The sequence below is a fragment of the Acanthochromis polyacanthus genome, chromosome 2 (genome assembly GCF_021347895.1).
Source record: "Acanthochromis polyacanthus isolate Apoly-LR-REF ecotype Palm Island chromosome 2, KAUST_Apoly_ChrSc, whole genome shotgun sequence".
Classification (NCBI taxonomy): Eukaryota; Metazoa; Chordata; class Actinopteri; family Pomacentridae; genus Acanthochromis; species Acanthochromis polyacanthus.
In genome coordinates this window covers 6,716,818-6,735,132 of record NC_067114.1, presented here as the reverse complement: position 1 = coordinate 6,735,132, position 18,315 = coordinate 6,716,818, and the positions used below count along the sequence as shown (strand labels likewise).

The window sequence follows — 18,315 nt, the reverse complement described above, 5'->3', positions numbered from 1 at the left end:
TTGTCTTTGTTTAGTTGGATTTGTTTTTGCCACTATAAGACAAAGGTATTGTAAGTGGCAGAAAGATTCTGATGAATTTTACTATTGCAACTTTTTATGTCAGAGCTTGGCTCGCTTCACGTCAATGGTGAAAGTGGGCGATTTCATACCACAGAAGCTCAATGCAATAACAAAGACAATATTCTTCTACTGTATGCTGTATGTGTATGTGTTGTATTACAGTGATGGTTCTGTTGAGACAGAAAATCAGAAGCACTTTCCCTAATCCTGCTAAAGCAGTACACATGGGAATGATTACTCGCACAAAGCGATGACACCCTGAGTTGTTCAAATCCCTTTGTTCAAAAGAGAGCGACAAACAGAGCGGCAGACAGAGAGAGGGAGAATATAAAAGAAAGTGATTTAATTCGCCAAATGTGACAGCATTGTATGTCTGGTGGATCTCGTTATTGTATGGGTTGTCTCAATGAAGCCTCCACAATTCTCCTTGTTTTCCACTCTCCTTGTTGTCTTGGGCTAGTTATCAGGACAGAGCACAACACCTTCCTCTGAGGCGCTAAATCCAGTCATTTTAAGAAAAGATCCCTCAATTCCAGTGTTGGAAATAGCATCATTAAAGTAGCATGGTTAAAATGTAAAAATCTGGTAGAGTGAAGCACTTCAAAAGACGACCCTCTGTGAATTAGCAACAAAAGGTTTCCCTTCATTCTTTCTTTAATAGGGTGTTTTAAACCTGTTTTCTCCTTGGATAGAAACAGGATTTCTGTAATGAGCTGGTGAGTCATAGATTCTCTCGGCTTAATTTTTTTTAATTCCCTGCCCCCTCCCGTTTTTTTTTTGCTCTTTCTCTCGCTCTTTTTCTCACTTTATTTCTCGTGCTCGCTGTCTCTCTAAATGGGCCAAGGCAACTTTCTTTGCTGTCTACTGGGGGAAGGAAGTAGATTACAGCTATTAACAGGCAGAAGGATGCTGATCAGCCTTTCTGGTCTCTGGTCTAATGCCTGGTCCATTCAGTGCTCTCTTTCTCCTAAGGGCCTACAGCTATAGGCATCCTTCAAACATGGTGTGTTTGTTTGTTTGGTGTGGGTGTGTGGTGGAGGAAGTGCTGTTTGACTGAAACAGCCCATTTGATTCCTACAAATATGCCCAAATACAATCTAAGAGTGTCATGTGGCGACCAAAGCAGCAACAGAAAAAAAGAGAGAGTGCACTCCCCTCACGCCTGCAAGTGCTAGTGAGTAGAAATAAAACACGGTGCAGACATGCTGTGTCTATTTGTGTTGCTTATGAGTGAACATGCTGCGATGCACACACAATAAAGACAAGGCACACACAAGCATGCTATATTTAGATGACAAACTGCCATAAACCCAGGCTAAAGGGGGAAGAAACAAACAAAAGAGAGGGAGGAAAAAAAGCAAGGCGGTCCAGAAGCATCCCCTGTCACGGTGCAATCCCCCATGTCCTAATTACACAGGCTTAGAGGAAACGGAGGATTAGCCACTGATTCACCACGCTTCTCGCCTCATCTTCTAATAAGTCCCCTTCTTGTCTCCTTGCCACCCTTTGTGCCACCTCCCATGTCTCTCTCCAGGTAAAGGTAGCAAGATACTATTGACCTGTGACTTTCTGTCTCCCATTGTTCCTTTTTACTAGCATGTCTGCCTCAGACAACACCACCTAATCCCATTTTACCAGAAGGCTGTGGTGCAGACTTGTTATTTCAAGCTGTTTTAATCATTTAAGGTTTAGTATTTGGACTTACGGAACAGTGTGTACATAAGTGTATGTATATTCATTTTTTAGTATTAATGAGTACAGCCTGCCTATTTATTTCATTTTTCCCCTTTTTTTTTGCTGGTCAGCTGTAGTTCTTGAAGTCTATTTATTTAGTGGTATACAGTATATCCCAAGCATGTTTTATTTATAAAGAAACAACAAACTTTCCCGTACTGTGCAGAAGTTTTAGTCACTTCAGATGTTTTGATATTATGCAACGACATTAGAGAAGCATCACATTGGTCCCAGCTTTGATCTGCAACGTGACGACAACCCCAAACATACAGCCAGAGTTCTAAAACCTATCTTCAGCTATGAGAAGAACAAGAAGTCCTGAAACAGATGGTATGGGCCCACAGAGCCATGATCTGGACATCATTACGTCAATCTGGGATCAAATGAAAAGAGAGAAGCAATAGACACAGAGACTAAATTTACAGAGCTATGGCAACTTCTCCACAAGGCTTGAGGCAAATTACTGTTTCTGTAGAACTTTTTCAGAAAGAAACTTCTCAGACTTTGATTTACGGCCTACATGCTCTCAGTGTTAAGTAGATGTGAATATATCTCTGTGCAATATCATTTAAATGTCAAATGATTCAAATTTGTATCACATTACAGTAACTTTAGCTTGAACAATGGAGTATTTGCTCTTATGTAAAATTAAATGTTTTATCCTCTTTAGCATAGAAGATGTCAGTGTAGCACAATTTTCTGAAGAGATTTTCTGCCAGTCTTTAGAAGCAGCATTTTTTGCAGCTGCTCTTTGATGGAGGGGTTATGTTGCTTTGCCTTTCTCTTTAAAATCCCCCCAAGGTGTTCTATTGGATTCCCATCAGACGACATGCTTGGCCAGGTCATAGTTGATGCTTTTTTCTTCTTTAGAAGAAAACACTCGTGTGATTTTTGGCAGTGTGCTTTGGACCGTTATCATGCAGGAATATTTATCTTCTGCCAAGATTCTGGAGACTGATAGTCTTCCTGTCAGCCGTTATTTTTATGTATCCACAGGCATTCATGGTGCCATCTATCAAAGTCACCTCCCCAACGACGTTTGCACTAATGCAGCTCCATATTATCACACTCCAACCTTTGTGATTCACTGTCATGACTATGCATTCACTGTTGTCCAGGTTCATACCAGTTGTTTACGTTGGCATCATCTAACCAAAGAATGTGCTCCCAGTATTCATCAGACCTCTTTTCATGTCTTTTATAAACTTTACTCTTGCAGTCTTGCACCTAACAGCAATAAAGGGTGTTTTTCTTGGATGGCATCCATAGAGGCTGACATTGTGCTTCTGCTGTGCTGATCTGTCACAGAAACTCTGATTTTCATTTAACCCTGTGCCAAGTTAAAGGCACTTGTCTGTTTTTCAGTGTTGTGCAAGTAGTGTACTGTTCGTGGTAACATTTTCGGAAAGCAACTGGCTTTCGATTAGTGGGACTAAGGCTAAGATTCTATCCCTCCTGTGTGTTTCTGACAGATTTTTATTTAGTCATTGATCTCCCTGTATCTGTCTCCATCACTGTCAAGTTTCACAGTCAAATTTTTCAGTTCTTCTTCCATGTGGAGCCATGATGCAAACATGCAGATAGATGCTGCACGTAGGCCATAAGTCAGCCATGTTCTGGTGTTCACAGATAATTTTAATAACCATGTTCATGCAATTTGGCTCACTGAAAATCAAGAGTTTGGTCAATTTGATTCCAGTGATCACTGTGTCCTAACTCGTATGTCAGTGGTCAGAAGTGCACTGAATTTCTGTATTTTCAGTAAGAAAATCCTTTTGATTGGGCTCTAACATCAATTTAGATATAATGCAGTTACTGAGAGGTAATACAATTTTCAGTCATGACATTTAGATGATATTGCACAAGGGTGTAATCATCTTCATTGTATACTCTTACAGGAAACCTAAATTTATGATAAAATCACAGTTTTGTTTTGTTTTTTTGCTAATTTATGTAAATAGGCAGCGAACTATATCTTTTACAACCTGGAAAAGCTCTCCAATAGTGTTGTGTCCATATTTGTTATTCAGTCAGACAATACAAACAATTAACACATATGTAATCAACATAAGTAATGCAATATGGGCCTCTTTTACAGCTCTTATTTATTATGCTGACTACAGTTGGCATTAATGATCCCATATGTATATTTTTACTAGCCAGAGGCATCCTGCACTATTGTCTTAAACACTTTCATTGTATTTAAAATATAGAGGGTGTTCTGTGTTAGTAGCCATGGGCCTGTCCTACATTTTGAATCAAATGCTGTTTGTTGTCAACTTGTGATGTTTTCATTGACTTCTACAATCAGTGCTGATTAGTTTTACGTCCCACAGACTACCAGACTGAGATGCTAGTATCAACCCTTTCTATAATTTTGTTTTATAAATTGTTTGTAATTACCTGGAAAAAACCTACATTCGCTTCCTTATATATGATTTGTAGACGTAAATGCAATTATTGACAGAATTAACTGAAATTAATGTGATCTCAAAAATGCGGTATGGGATTCTGATTCATTGCACTTTTGTTAAATTCAGTGAATATCTTCCTTTGGTTCCACTAGCTGTTCACACTGTGTGCACTTTGAAAAACAGTCTGGTGTTTTTACACAACCTTGACTCTGTAAAGGGGAAATAAAGACGTTGGCTCAGCCAGTGCACTCAACATAATTCCAGCCTGTTTATGCCATGGATATGATATCTAGATATGATGCACAACCAGTGTTGTAGCTGCAAAGACTACAGGTGTCATGTATACACAGATTACCGGATATGTTGCTAAACTAAGAATATTTATTTGCTTTTAGTGTTATGGCTTTTTCATGTTAATTGTTTGTCAGGTATAAATAGCTCGATGACAGCAGGGATGATATAAGGATCATTCCTCTCAGACATCTACATCTAATAGCTTGCCTGTGGCTGCTCTCCTGCAATTGCTCCACCATTAAACCACTTAAAGGGTGAAAAAAAAGAAAGGCGATCCATAGCCAGAGGAAATGTGAATTATACAAGGTCTAAAGTCACAGGTTGGAAAAGAGGCTCAGGTTTGTTGACTGGCTGAAGCTCGGACATTCCTTCGCTGTCCTTGCAATATTTATTGACTTCCTCTCACCGGTATGAACAGTGAAGGTTTACAGCTGCTGTATGCACAGTGAAAAAAAAGAATGTTTTTCCTTTGTTTATTCTGCATTTAGTTTTCTTCCTCTCTGTTAAGAAAAAAAAGCAATAAAAACAAAAACCTCTATGAAGAACGCTTGGGAGGGTCATCCAAACACAGCAGTGGGAACTTTCTGGGAAATGTTGTCACACGTTACAGATTTGGTTACAGATAAACATAAGTTTGACTGTTCTCAGCACTTTTTGGCCTTGGATCGGTTCCCATGGTTGTTCATTACTGTTGAACCTGTTTGTTGAGCTTGTTTTTTGTTTTTTTTTCCTAGTGTGAGGTCTGATTGTCAGCGGATAACAGGGAAACGTTGAGATCTTTTCTTTTTTTCCCTTGCTTTTTTTTGCACCGTTGTCTCAAGGCTGACCTTTACTAGCAATTAAAGCTGGTAGAAAACTTTCATAATTGAGATTATAGCAGGCAGCTCATGGCCATGTGTGAATGGCAAGTATAAAGCATGGAGTAAAAACACAGTGAACGTAAGGAAAAGTTGTTCATTTATGGATGAGGTAAGTTTTAAATGAGGTTCCTTACAAAAAAAAAAAAATCAATATCAATATGCCTTCAAGTTGCAGACACAATGACACTGGAAGTGCACATTCCACTTTGGTATGGACAGGCAAACACATACACACTCACATACAGCTGTTGTTAAACAGCCAGGTAAGTCATTTGCACGCAAATTTGTATTGCTAAAGATTTTTAGGGCCCTCATTGCTGATTTGTGTTAAAGGCAAAGTGCTGTTTGAGAACATCAGTTTGGCTACCCAGATGCCCCTCGTCTCTGCAACCCACAGACCCTCCTTACCTCCTACAGCACACAGCTCTGCTTGCTCATCATTGATTAGGCTTTGTGTGTTTGTTTTTGTTTGAATATGAGCTTAGGCTCCTCTTCCTCCCCCTCTCAGGTTTCTATCCCTCTCTCTCCTATGCATAAATACTCTCTCCTCGGGGTGTTCTTTGAACAACTTAGCCAGGCATTAGCTGACGGAGGGGCCTGCAGTTCGCGAGGGAGCGCCTGAAGAGAGGACGTGTTTGATCCGAAGATATGTGTCCTTGATTCCAACTCTGTATTGCCAGCCACCGGTGCTCCCCACCGCCACTGCCAAGCATTTCCCGCTATGCATCGGTATTCTCTGCCTCCCACTGAGATAAAATCTATTACAGTGAAGAGAAGTATCCGTCTCATTGTGCTAAGCCACCCACTGCACTAAACAATCCACACCCACTCCCACAGCTATACTTCCAGCACAATTTTGAAGTAAAAATTATATGCTAACCAACAATTCAGCTATACTTTGCATTATATTGGTTGCAGGCTCTGATGCAAAAATTAACAATAATATTATGAATGAGAGTTTCAGCCAAACAAGGAAAAAGTGCATTTTTAACTTCCGTTTACCCTGAATTACCATTTTAAATTGCATCACAGGCATAATTTACTGTTTATGGATTTCAAGCAGAGCGCTAGACCAGCAAAAACTGTAGATCCCACAGCAAACGGTGATGACTACACCAAAACAGCAGTTTCGTGGAAATAGTATTGTGGTGCAACCACTTGAAATAATGTTGGCAAAACAGACTGGCCAACTGTAAAAAACAGTCAACTTTACCAGCTCCGTTAGAGAATCCAAGCAATATCACATGCAGTAATTCACTTGAGGGCAGTTCTTATTTTCACTATTACGAGGAGAAACTTTTTATTTGAAATAATGCAAAATATAACATTCAGATTTTTCTGTGTCGACATAAAACCAGCTCACATCAGGTTAAATGAATAAGGGAGTTCATAATAAAAGGATTATTTTCAAAAAATAGAACTTCACATAGGTTCCACAAATCCTTAAACATGTCAGCTCTAACATCTACCTCAACAAAAATTCATCTTTCTTATGAAACCCCAGGACAAATGAGCAGTTCAGGGAAGCATGTCAACCGATTTCTTCGAAAGCAAAAAAAAAAAGTTTGAAAATCTCTCTACAACTGCTGTTGTTCGGTACATTGGCAACCTGAGAAGCCATAAGATATTTACTAAACATTAGGCTCAGTCAGAGTGAAGAGTCTCTCATCTGTGCAGTTCAAATATTTAGTCACCCTGATTGGCTGAGAATGTGGGGAGGGGGTTCCATGGATCAGCTGGGCTTGATAGCAGTAGGCGAGGAGATTAAAAACAAAATAACACGCACACATGCACACATAAACACACACTGTGAGCTCCCTCAGGTGAACAGGTGCAGTTATGGTCTGTCACAGATGCTCTGCGCATTTCGTCAGCTGCCATTCCTCCTGTCCACCTTGGGTGGGTTGGGGGAGATTCACCACAACACAACCTCAACTCACAAATGCAAACACGCATTATCTCAGATCATTCTCCAGCCTCGAAGGCTATTTTAGTAGCTCATCGAGCTGTCTAATGACCACTCAGGTGCGCGTGACGGTAAAATGATCAAGCACGAGTGTTATGTATTTGCTGCTCTCAACTTGTTTTTGAACTTGGGGAACAGTCAACTACATGATGGGTTTGTCCAGTGTTCAGTTTGCTGCTGCCGCTCCTTTGCTAGCAATAGTCCGTGAGTACAACTCTCTTGGTTCATCCCTCCCTCCCTACCTCCCTGGGAACCACAGTGTGTGACAGGGGGACATTAATCACAGGGCCGAGTAATAAAGCGAGAAGGGATGGGCATGTAGGGCCAGGGGGGCAGGCGTCTGGAGGGAGAAAAGGCTGTTTAGGGAAATCACACCGCGCGTTATGACACACACTGATACACAAGCACACTTTTACACTCACAGGTTTAGGTGCACATCCTTCACGCGCCACAGTGAAAGCTTCCTCCCTGAAAGTTAGAAAAATTCAATCAGGGAGAAGGCAAACAAACTGAAAAACAACTTATAATTCCAAGAAATGTGACCAGTTGTGTTTAGTTGGTGCTCTGCCGTCACGCTCACTTGCGTGCAATGTCACGAGGCCTGGCCTTCGTTAATGAAGTGTTAATTTAGCAAAGACTTGTAGTGGGGATAACAAAAGTGGCATTTTTAAAAATATCATCTGGAAGAGATGAGAGGCGTTTGGCTCAGTAGATGAAGCACCTTCACCGTTGCTGTAATGCAGAAATTATTTAAAGATTGTAGTGTCTGATTGTGTTGCATTGTATACAATTTAGCTGTGTACTGGGTTTGACTTTTCAAACATTTCTTCTTTTCCAGTGTTTATTTCTGACCTCATGGGGTTATTGGAGTTTGTTTTTTTCCCTTGTGTTTGTGTGTGTGTTCAATATCAGCTTCATTCTGTCTTGACATTTTACATTGCACCCTTGCTTGTGAATCATATCCAGTGGAGTTGTGATGGTGGTTATTGTGTGCATGGGTGTGTATGTATGCACCTCCACCCTCAATTCTTTTTGTGCACTTTGTGTTGCATCTGCACTTGTGTGGTGCTCGTCAAGGAGTATTACAAAATGGTCGGTTGAAAAATGAGATACCAATAATAGTTTCCTGTTCTTGTAAATCCACCATGGCTACACAACAAAAGCTCACTGCTCAAGATCCTTGAGATTGAGCCATTCAACTAGCTGAAAGCAGAGAGGACGACATTGTACATCATTATCCTAACAAGAAGAAAAAACTAAAAATAATATAAAGACCCTTATTGTGTCCAGTGTTCAGAGACAAATTTTAAATCATTGTCTCCTTTTGGTGAAAAATGAATTAACATATAGCATGTACTTGTACAGATGTGTGCATATAATGATTCTTTCTCCTTTGCCATTTTCTGTTAAGACTTTGGGTAGTCATTATGTTTCAGATGCTGTGCAATGCTTTTAAGTGGAGTTCGTCCCTGAAATTATTTATTCTGATTTTATTCATATTTTATTTTTAATTTATTCTGCAAAATCAGTGTCTGAAAAGTCTGTTTAGAAAGAAACATGTAGGGACTTAAATTTTTTTTTTCTTGCTTTTGCACGTCATTGGTTCAGAAAGTAATTAATAAATCCTTCATTCATCTATCTTTTCACCTCCACCGGCCTCTCTCACCCCTGGTGTTGTTAGCAAATATCTAATGCTGACAAATACCGCAGTGAACCACAATCACTGACTTATTTTCCTTGTATTTGCTGGTGTTGCAGCATTCAGGAGCTTTCTGAATTTGTAAAAGTTTCTTTGACACCACGTGTCCTGTTCGTGTTTCTCAAAGATTTCTTCGAGTAGCTTTGCTACTTTTATATCTGTTTCAATTCTGTACTTCTAGCATTAAAGATAAGTGGCAGCTACAGAGCTGTCCTATCTAAGTCATTGTTACCCAAGTCTTGAAATTTTGCCCTAAGGCAAGGCAATTAACCCTGCCAGAGGTAGTAAGATAGCTCTGACTGCTTGCTGTTAAGAAAGCATCCAGAAGTACAAAAGAGTCTGTGGAGTTAATTAAACCTTTTTGTTGGCAGTAGAGGTGTAATAAATATCCGATTTCAATCAAGGATTCAGGTCAAGTGTCTACAATAGGGCCGCAAAGATACAAACATCAGCTGTGCTTGACTCCTGATTGGACAGTTTGATCAGAGTTTTATTGACACTTTTCTTAGAAGGGGACGCAGAAGCTTGCCTTTTCTCTTCCTTCTGGTGTCATTTCGGTCGTGACATATACTGTCCAGTCTAAAATCTTTACTACATATCATTCCATCATTTCCTGTCCTTTTCATTTGATCCCATTTGGTTCACGGGCACCGTGGTTATAAAACTGTCCTTTTCAAGACTTGAATGCAAGACGAAGTTTAAGGACACATTTTCTTTAGCTATATAATGTCAGTGCTGCAGGTTTCACACTTGATAAATGCATTAAATTTGAATTAAAGTTCCCTTTTGATTTCACAACAGATGCTTAGAATTTTGGCTGAATACATTAAAGCATGCATCAGCGTTAGAAAATCTCCTTTAAAGCAAAAGTGATAGGACAGGATGCGCAGGTTTCAAAATGATGGAGAAATAATGAAGCTAATATAGTTATGCTGTGTGCTAATATGATTCTATATATTAAAAATGTAAATTATGAAAATTACCAGTGCGTTTCATCATTTTACTGTATCAGATCATTGGCTGACAGGTGAATCAAATTGTGACAAACAATTGCATGTTTCAGTGTATCTATCGATGTAATTTATCTCAGACCACATGCGGCCGCGAGAGAGAGAGAGGACTGAGCACGCCCTGGTAGCCAAATCATCACAGGCAAATGTGTCCTTGGTGGAAGCATCTATTGCACATCCAAGAGAGCTGGTGGAGCCATGGTGAAGAACAGAGGGGGAGGAGAAAGAGGAAGAGAGAGAGAGAGAGAGATGAATGTCACCCCTGCTCTCATATGTCATATTGTTAGCCATAGATATGAAGAGAACGCCTCAAGGTTGAATGTGCAGCTGAGACATGAATAATCTATCAGAGGTTTTCTCCGACTAAATAGAGGAAAATATGTCTGCATGGATTATTTATGCTTTAATATGCACAAGGCGAATATGGACAATCACCTCCGAGAGTATAAAGACATTGTAGAGGCCAAGTTAATTGTTTGTGTCTGGAATTCATGCATGCCGGGTTTCTGAAAGACAGAGGTTGTCAGCCGGTAAGTGTGGTTACATGTAGGTTCTATATTCTGCACCTCGGTGATGGATTACAGTAATAGTGCGCTTTAGTCGGAAAGTGTATTCAGGTTTGTAGTTTCCTTCTTTTTTTTTAATGTACAAGCTTTCTACTGAATCATCGATCTTAGCTGTTTGACATGTTGTTTATATTTTCTTACTCAAATTCACAAACCCTGACACACACACGCTCATATGCCTCTCAGTGTGTGCAGATGCATTTACTGAGCCCCACACCATTTAAATGTAGTCCGTCTCAGACTGGCCAGGCCCCGGCTTTTGTAGCTCACCTTATTTCCTCTTCAGATGACTGCCCTGACATGGGAAATGTCAGGCTCTCCTTGTCAGCGTTGTTTGGCTTCTTCAAACATTTGTGAAGTGTTAAGCTCATCTCTACAGCTTAGGAGGGCAGTCTCTCAGGAATCTAGGCTGCTGACCCGCAACACAGCAAAGACAGCCTAGCCAAGTGCACTCAAGCACATCCACTCTGCCCGCTCATTCGCATCAACGGAAGATTGTATTAGTCCCAAGTTTGTGGTCTTTAAAGCAGCACTTTCACCAGGCTGTAGAGCTTCATGTGTTGCATAATGGAATTGATGGGGTTAGCTTTCCAACTCCGAGCTGTAATGTTGCTGTCTTCTTACATTTAGTTAAGAATTATAGTGAAGATGCTGTACGGCTCCGAGGAGCTTTGAACCCCTATAAGTGTTACCTTATCAAAACAAAACCCACGAAAACTGTTCCAATCCCCATGTTAAAGGGAAAAAAATCCTCAAAATCCCACCAACTGATTTTAGTTTCAGAGTTCAACCCACGACAGGGTTGTTTGGGGAAGATAAATTACACAGACACACAAACTCCTGTGACTAGAACTGCCTGATTTTTCTGTACAAAGAAAGCTGCATCGCTATAAGAAATTCGAAGAGTGGTGTTTGGCGCATTTGCTTTCACAGGCAGATGCATCACGTATCTCAAAACCAATATGCAAATGAGACCAGGCTGCTGTTTAGAAGAAACAAGCAACCTGTGGATTTTACTGGAGTGCTTTGTTAAATCCTCCTGTGGGTTATAGCGCTCTTGTCCTTATTTAACCTGTATCATGCCAGTTTTAGACACATTTAACTAATGGAATAGTGAAATGTAGTAGCAGTGCCAGCCGTGATAAACAATATAGGTTCAATATCGTTTCAATTAGTTTGTTGTAGCTGATTATTTATAGTTAATTTCGCTGTAAGATGTGTGGAAGAGGATGACAAACAAGAGACAAGTTGAACTATTTTCAGTCGGTATCGTCACCACTGTTAGTACCGTATTCTGTCTCTCTGTGTGCCTTCTCTCGATTTCATCCCACCCTGCCAATGGAAAAATTCCATTTGTGGGACAACAGATGCTCAGTTTTTTTCCCCCTACTATTTTTCACTTCACGCCCAAAAGGAGAAAAAAAAGTGCTTCTCTTTTTATTTTATTATTTTTTTAACCAAGTTCTGGATCCATTTGACACAGGCATGAACACTCCCATAATCATCCAGAGTGTGCATCCTTCTGAATAGAGATGAAAGAGGCGAACATACACTCACACTTATACACACGTGCACACACACAGCAACAGCAAGGAGCACGCAAATAAACAGGCACAAACACACAGGGAAGAAGCACAAGCCATTTGGCACAGCCTCTCTGTCTAGGGAGGGCTTCAAAGCCCACTGACATGAATTTATGATAACGGCACTATGCCTTTGCCAAACCTCAACTGTTGTTGTTTTTCTCTCGCTCCCTCCCCATCCTTTCTGTATGCTCTGCCATCCCCTTGATCAGAGCTTTGGAAAATGCTAGCAGGTGTCCCCCAGTCCCCTTGGAAAGCTGTGGGCATGTGCGTGTGGGTTTGTGTGCACATGTGCATGCATTTATCTGTGTGCTTGGAATAGGACATTTCTAACAGCCTCTTCCTTTTTTTTTTTTTTTTTTTTTTTTTTACATCATTTCATTAGGCTTGGCTCTCCTTCCCTAACTTAAGGCTCCAACTCCTTGTACTGTTCAGTTCAGTGTCATAATAGCGCTATGATTCTATTACCCTCTCACTGTGTGGTTTTACTCTGTTCTTTGCACACTACTGATGTGAATATCACTTTCTTCTCCATCCATCCCCTCCCTTTATTTCTGTCTCTGCAGATGAGGATTGTGTGAATTGTACAGAGGAGTGCAGAGTACTGGGTCATTCTGACCGCTGCTGGATGCCCCAGTTCCCTGCCGGAGGAAACCAGGCAGAGGGCATCGACTACCGCAACAATATGTTTGTGCCAGCGGGAATGGAGACTGTGCCCGAGACAGAGACCTACGAGACTGTCAACCCAAATGGAAAGAAAACGTTCTGTACTTTTGGCAAAGAGAGGCGTGACCACACCATTCTGGTTGCCAACGTCAAGCCCTACTTGAAGGCAAAACGCGCCCTTAGCCCACTGCTCCAAGAGGTGCCCTCGGCCTCGAGCAGTCCTACAAAGGGCTGCTCCACTATGTCGCCCTGCTCGTCAGTCAAAAGCCCAGCTGATGGAGCTGAAGGCAAACCTCCTCCAGCCACCTGCTCCGGCCACTACGGGCCTCCTGATGGTCAGTACCTTTCACCAACCAAACAAACCAGAGACCAGGGGGTCTACCCATCCTTGCCTCCCTCAGACCCCGTGGCTAAGGTGCTCGCAGAGGCCCGCTCCAGGATCAGCCAAGAGGCAGCAGGTGAAATGGAGTGTGTCCTGGAGCAGGTGGAGCCGGACGGGAATCGCGACGGAATGGACGCTGACCAGGTGGTGAGAGACATCGACAAACTATTGCAGGACTGCAGAGGAAGTGAGGCCACCGGCACACTCAGGAAGTGACACAAAGGACTGCGACAAAAAGAAGTGGGAAGGTAGAGAGAGAGGAGTAGGATGCTATTCCAAAAGACTCTCACGCCAAAACTGTCACCAAAACAAAATGAAAAGTTTGAATGGCTCTTATGACAGGAGCCCTTTTCACTGCATTTGTTGTAGAAAAGTACCAACTCTGGACAGACAAACTTTATTATGCCAGTCGTTTGGCACCAGTTTTGATGCTAAGCTCCCGACCAACAAAAAAGAACTCGGTAACAAGCTTCTGAATTCTTCTGAATTTGTAAACTCTTTTTTTGTTTTGGCTTCTTAAACAAATTGCAGAGGTTCAAGCCTCTGGCACCTCGCAAGCTATTATCTAAGTGCCCACCAGCTCATAAGTGTGTTGTTCATGGTCTATTGTGAAATCCTACATATCCAAGTATGTGTAGGGGAATTTCTGTTATGTGTGATGGACATAGAAACTGAACGACAATGGACTATTTATGGTCAGACATGACAATCGACGCAGAAACAGAAATAAATTCAAATCTGTTCGGGACAGTGGAGGACCAGAATACACAAAACAACCTTATCTTTTTTGAATTTAATATAGGTGTTTAACATGTGATGGATCCAGTGTCTGAAGAGACTGGTTAATCAGAGGTGTGTTCACATGGGCTTTGTTGTGGACTTGGGGTTGGAGCGACTGAAAAGCTCAGCTGAAGGAGAATTATTAACAGTGTAACCATGTTTCACCTGTCATTTGTAGCTACATGTGTAAGCTGTGTCTGTCTCACACCTCTATTTAAATGTTCATGTTGCTGACGAGTGTAGTTGCACGCATCAATTTTACACATGTGCACTACACTTTGCACATACATATTGCTGACACACTCACATGCACTGACGCACACACAAACACACACAAACACACATATACACAAGAATGCTTAAACACAACTGTCCATCTGTGGATTTGTCTTATACATGTACATCATCAGCTTTCAGTCCCTTGTGTACAGTGAATTATCATGTGTGTGACTTTGCCTTAAGGCAATCACGAGTTGTATAAAAAGGGACATTTTTCCTCAACTGTGAAAAGATGATATCTATATGATTATATAGATGACTGTATGTATGAATCCATGTATAGTGTCCAAATATTAACAAAATATTTATACATTTTGTAAGAAAAAAGACATGAGGAATCTCAACAAAAAGTGTCCTGGAGTTAAGGTCAAGAGCGGGGTATTAACTCAAAGAACTGCGAAGGACACTGCCATTGTTTCGAAGATGAATATCCGAAAAATATAAAGAAACAAGAAAATGTCCCTTCACATTATCACTATACATAATATCATTATATGTGTAAATGTATCCAATTTAGATGTGTTTTACATCAAAAAATTGACATATTTTTTATTGATTTTACTGCAATTTCTGTGCATTTGAGCCAAATTGTTATGTGTACAAAAGCTATATTGTGTATTTTATTAAATTAATATATAGTTGTGTTGCAATATACATGGGCTTATATTGTATTTGGCAAAAGTTGCCTTAGTAGCTGTCGAACTCTGTGAGTTTGCTTTAGTTTGGGTTTTTTTGTTGGTGTTTTTTTTTTCATCTCTATTCTGCATCTTTGCAGGCTGGCTTCAGTGCTTTTGAGATGTCGCCTCTTTTTACCCTGAGATCCAGCTGGATCAAATACAATAACTGTTGAAAGCTTAATGAGCCAGCTGATCTAGAATACAATTCAAACCAACTACAAAAAGCAACAACCACAAGATAACAGTCTGAATATTTTTACTGAGCAGATTTTTACAGGGCAGCTATTTTCTTTAACAATAACTAGTATGCGTAGTTTGTGTTCATTATGTTTTTACTTTCTTTCCAAAAAAAGAAACCTGCCATATGGAAAGTGGAGTGGTTTCCTTGGTGATCATAAAACTGCCTTACTGTCTCTGCAGAGAGCTTGTTGTATCTGTGGAGCTTGTGACTGCTTATAAAGCCCTGGTCCACCAGAATGTGCATTTTCTATAAAGGACCAAAAGAGGTTCTTTTTCAGCAGTCTGTGTTGTTTATGTATGTACTCCAATACATGTTAGAATTCTCATACTTTGCAGAGAAACTTGACATCTGAAATTCTATCTGAAGTTCCTTTAGATTTGATGTCTTTAGCTGTTTAGGTACATGGTTTATACAACCAGGTGTCTTCTCATTCAGGCTTTCTTAAAAAAAAAATATACAGACATTTATTTTTGAAAATTTTGGCACATTTCGGCCACTCTCTGAAATAATAGTGGGAGGTGCTTTTTCTAATATTATCTGACAGTAAAATACGCAGAACAGTAGGCTACTAGACTAGATATGTTTTGGAAAATGTGACCACAATCACCAAATGTATGTCAGATATAGCCATGAGAGGGAACAGTGACTTACATCCATATGGCTCCTGGTGTGTGTTCACTGCAGAACGAGTGTCTGAGCTGAATTGGGATCTCAACAGCAGATGTAACACATTCTGTCCTGTAGACATATCTCATCTGAGTGTTTTGGTGTTTCTCTTCTTGCTTCCTTTTTCTTAATTGATTTGCATGTTTGGACATTCTCTTGTCAATCTGCCATTCTGCTGTATCCTTTGCCTTCTTGCCATCTTTTTTTTTTGTATTTTTACCATTCATAAGCTTACATTCCTCCTCTTCAGCTGTTCACTTTCTCACCTCAGAGGAGCAAACTAACTGTTGCCTTTTCTCCTCTCTTTCATCTGTAAAGTATTTGGTTTCGGTTTACCCTTGCTCTTTTCCTAGGAGATGGCAGAGGCTGTTTTTAGAGAAGGCTTGGAGGATATGACGGAGGAGGAGGAAAGAAAATATTTCTGGTTCTTTTTTAAATGAGATTTTTTTCGTCGTTGTTATATTTCTCAAATATCTGGATAAATCAAGCAAACCTGGCATCCACGTCATACAAACAGTCAAAATGTGCTGTTCAAAGTGCTCACTACAACTGTGATCTTAACAAATAATGTCGTCACACACATGTACACAAAAACACAGGAGCACTTGAGCAACACCCTGCCTTTCATTTAGATGCATAGCTGTGAAAAGGTAAAGGCTGAAAGAGAGGGCAAAACACTGCCCAGACAAATGTGACACTTCCACACTTGTCTTTGTGGTTTATTTTCTTTTTATCTCATTACGCTCAGTCTTCATGCTAGAATAAGCTTTCTCTACACTGTGTGTGTGTGTGTGTGTGTGTGTGTGTGTGTGTGTGTGTGTGTGTGTGTGTGTGCGTGCGTGCGTGCGTGCGTGCGTGCGTGCGTGCGTGCGTGCGTGCGTGCGTGCGTGCGTGCGTGCGTGCGTGCGTGCGTGCCTCTTCGCTTTCATGCCCTCATTGTTTGACAAAAACAATTCCTTTCTTCTCTAATTTCTGTTACCTCCGTTCTATAGATTAAATTCCAGCATTTCGCATTTAACCTCCATTGCTGTGGTTTCATTTTGGCATTAATTAAAACAGAGTGCAGAGGTCATTCCAGAATTTTTTGTTTGTTTTTTAACTCAGAGCCGGGCTGCCGCAGTCACTGTTGCAATTGAGGCACGTTTAAAGTGCTGTCCTCTCTAATGGTGTTCCTCGGGCCCAGTTACTGTCTGCACACTCACAAAGTGAGGGTAAGGAAATGAGCTGGGTCCGGTGGAAAGGAGGTATTCTTTAAAGCCATCACCCCTCTCCCAAGCTATTTGCTGTTTAATAGAGCAGAGGCTGCTGTTGGGGTCAACACATAGTTGGAGATTGAGGATAATTTAAGGCCTCTCATTATTGTCTAATTACACACTGTTGGCATCATACACTGTTGGCAGTGCATTACTCAAATCTAGAGTGGGTTATTTTTGTCCACTTGAGACTGTTGGTTTTACCAAGTGATTAGGACAGGGCCTTGTTGAATGTGGCTAACCACCTCTGGTCTCTGACTCACACTGATGCAGGTGCACACGGACTCAAGACAGCAACTGCTTCACACACACGTAGAGACAACATGCCTTTTTTGGTTAGTTAAAACAAGCACCCGATGTTTGTCAGTGTTGTCCCCTCACCCCCAGGCCCACACTGATAGCATAGGGCTCCACGCTACAATGGGCAGCTGGTGAAAAAGACCAGAGACATTCATTTGTATGGATTATTTCAACTGCTATTGTCTAAAGGCTGTGTTCATTGTGATCTATCTGAAAAAAAATATGAAAAGATCAAATAAAAAAGCAATTACTAATAACGCTTGCTCTTGTCCTTGTATGAGTTGGTTGAGGAATGGTTACTCATGGCTTTGATTTTTATTTCTCTTTTCCCGAGAGATAACCTTGTGCACCCAATACTTTTTCTTCGCTCCGGCAACTACACGGCCAATTTCATGTTGTTAAATAGGTTTGTATTGTTTACTACTCCAGTCGGCTTACTTTGGAAAAGATGAAAAATGAATTCAAGATTCTTTTCACTTGTGTTCTTTAGTATTAAATGAACATATGCAAGCGCCTCCTACCAAAGCATGCATACACATGCGCACAAATGCTGTCTTGCTTTGGGCAAATGATCCTCCATTCATCACATTAGTTCACATTTTCGGTGCACAAATGATTACTGCTTGTGCTGATTTATTTTTTTTGTAATTTCTCAGTGGCAAATAAATTGGTGCTTGAAATTATGTGTACTAATGCTTCTCAGATAAGATTTTTGCATTCCACCCTTCAGCTAGATTTGCATTCAGAGGCCAATTTGAAGTCTCTTCAACACTGGCCTGTGGTTAGAGGGATATACTATATGCCTCCCAATTGCTCAGTCAAGTCTGGTTTGCTTAATTCCTAATTTATGGCTATTATGTGGTAGATGCTCCAAACAGAGCATAC

The 18,315-nt window shown here is 40.7% G+C and overlaps 1 protein-coding gene across 4 annotated transcripts in view; it reads left to right on the top strand.

Annotated features, from left to right (window-relative positions):
* pcdh17 (protocadherin 17) overlaps positions 1 to 17,687 on the top strand; it is a 62,540-nt gene extending 44,853 nt beyond the window's left edge. For all 4 annotated transcript variants that reach the window (XM_022196278.2, XM_022196277.2, XM_022196276.2 and 1 more), the window contains exon 5: positions 12,753 to 17,687. In XM_022196278.2, the coding sequence (XP_022051970.1) occupies positions 12,753 to 13,450 (698 nt within the window). In that variant the 3' untranslated portion in view covers positions 13,451 to 17,687. The remainder of the gene's footprint in view (positions 1 to 12,752) is intronic.
* Positions 17,688 to 18,315: the final 628 nt, after the last annotated feature.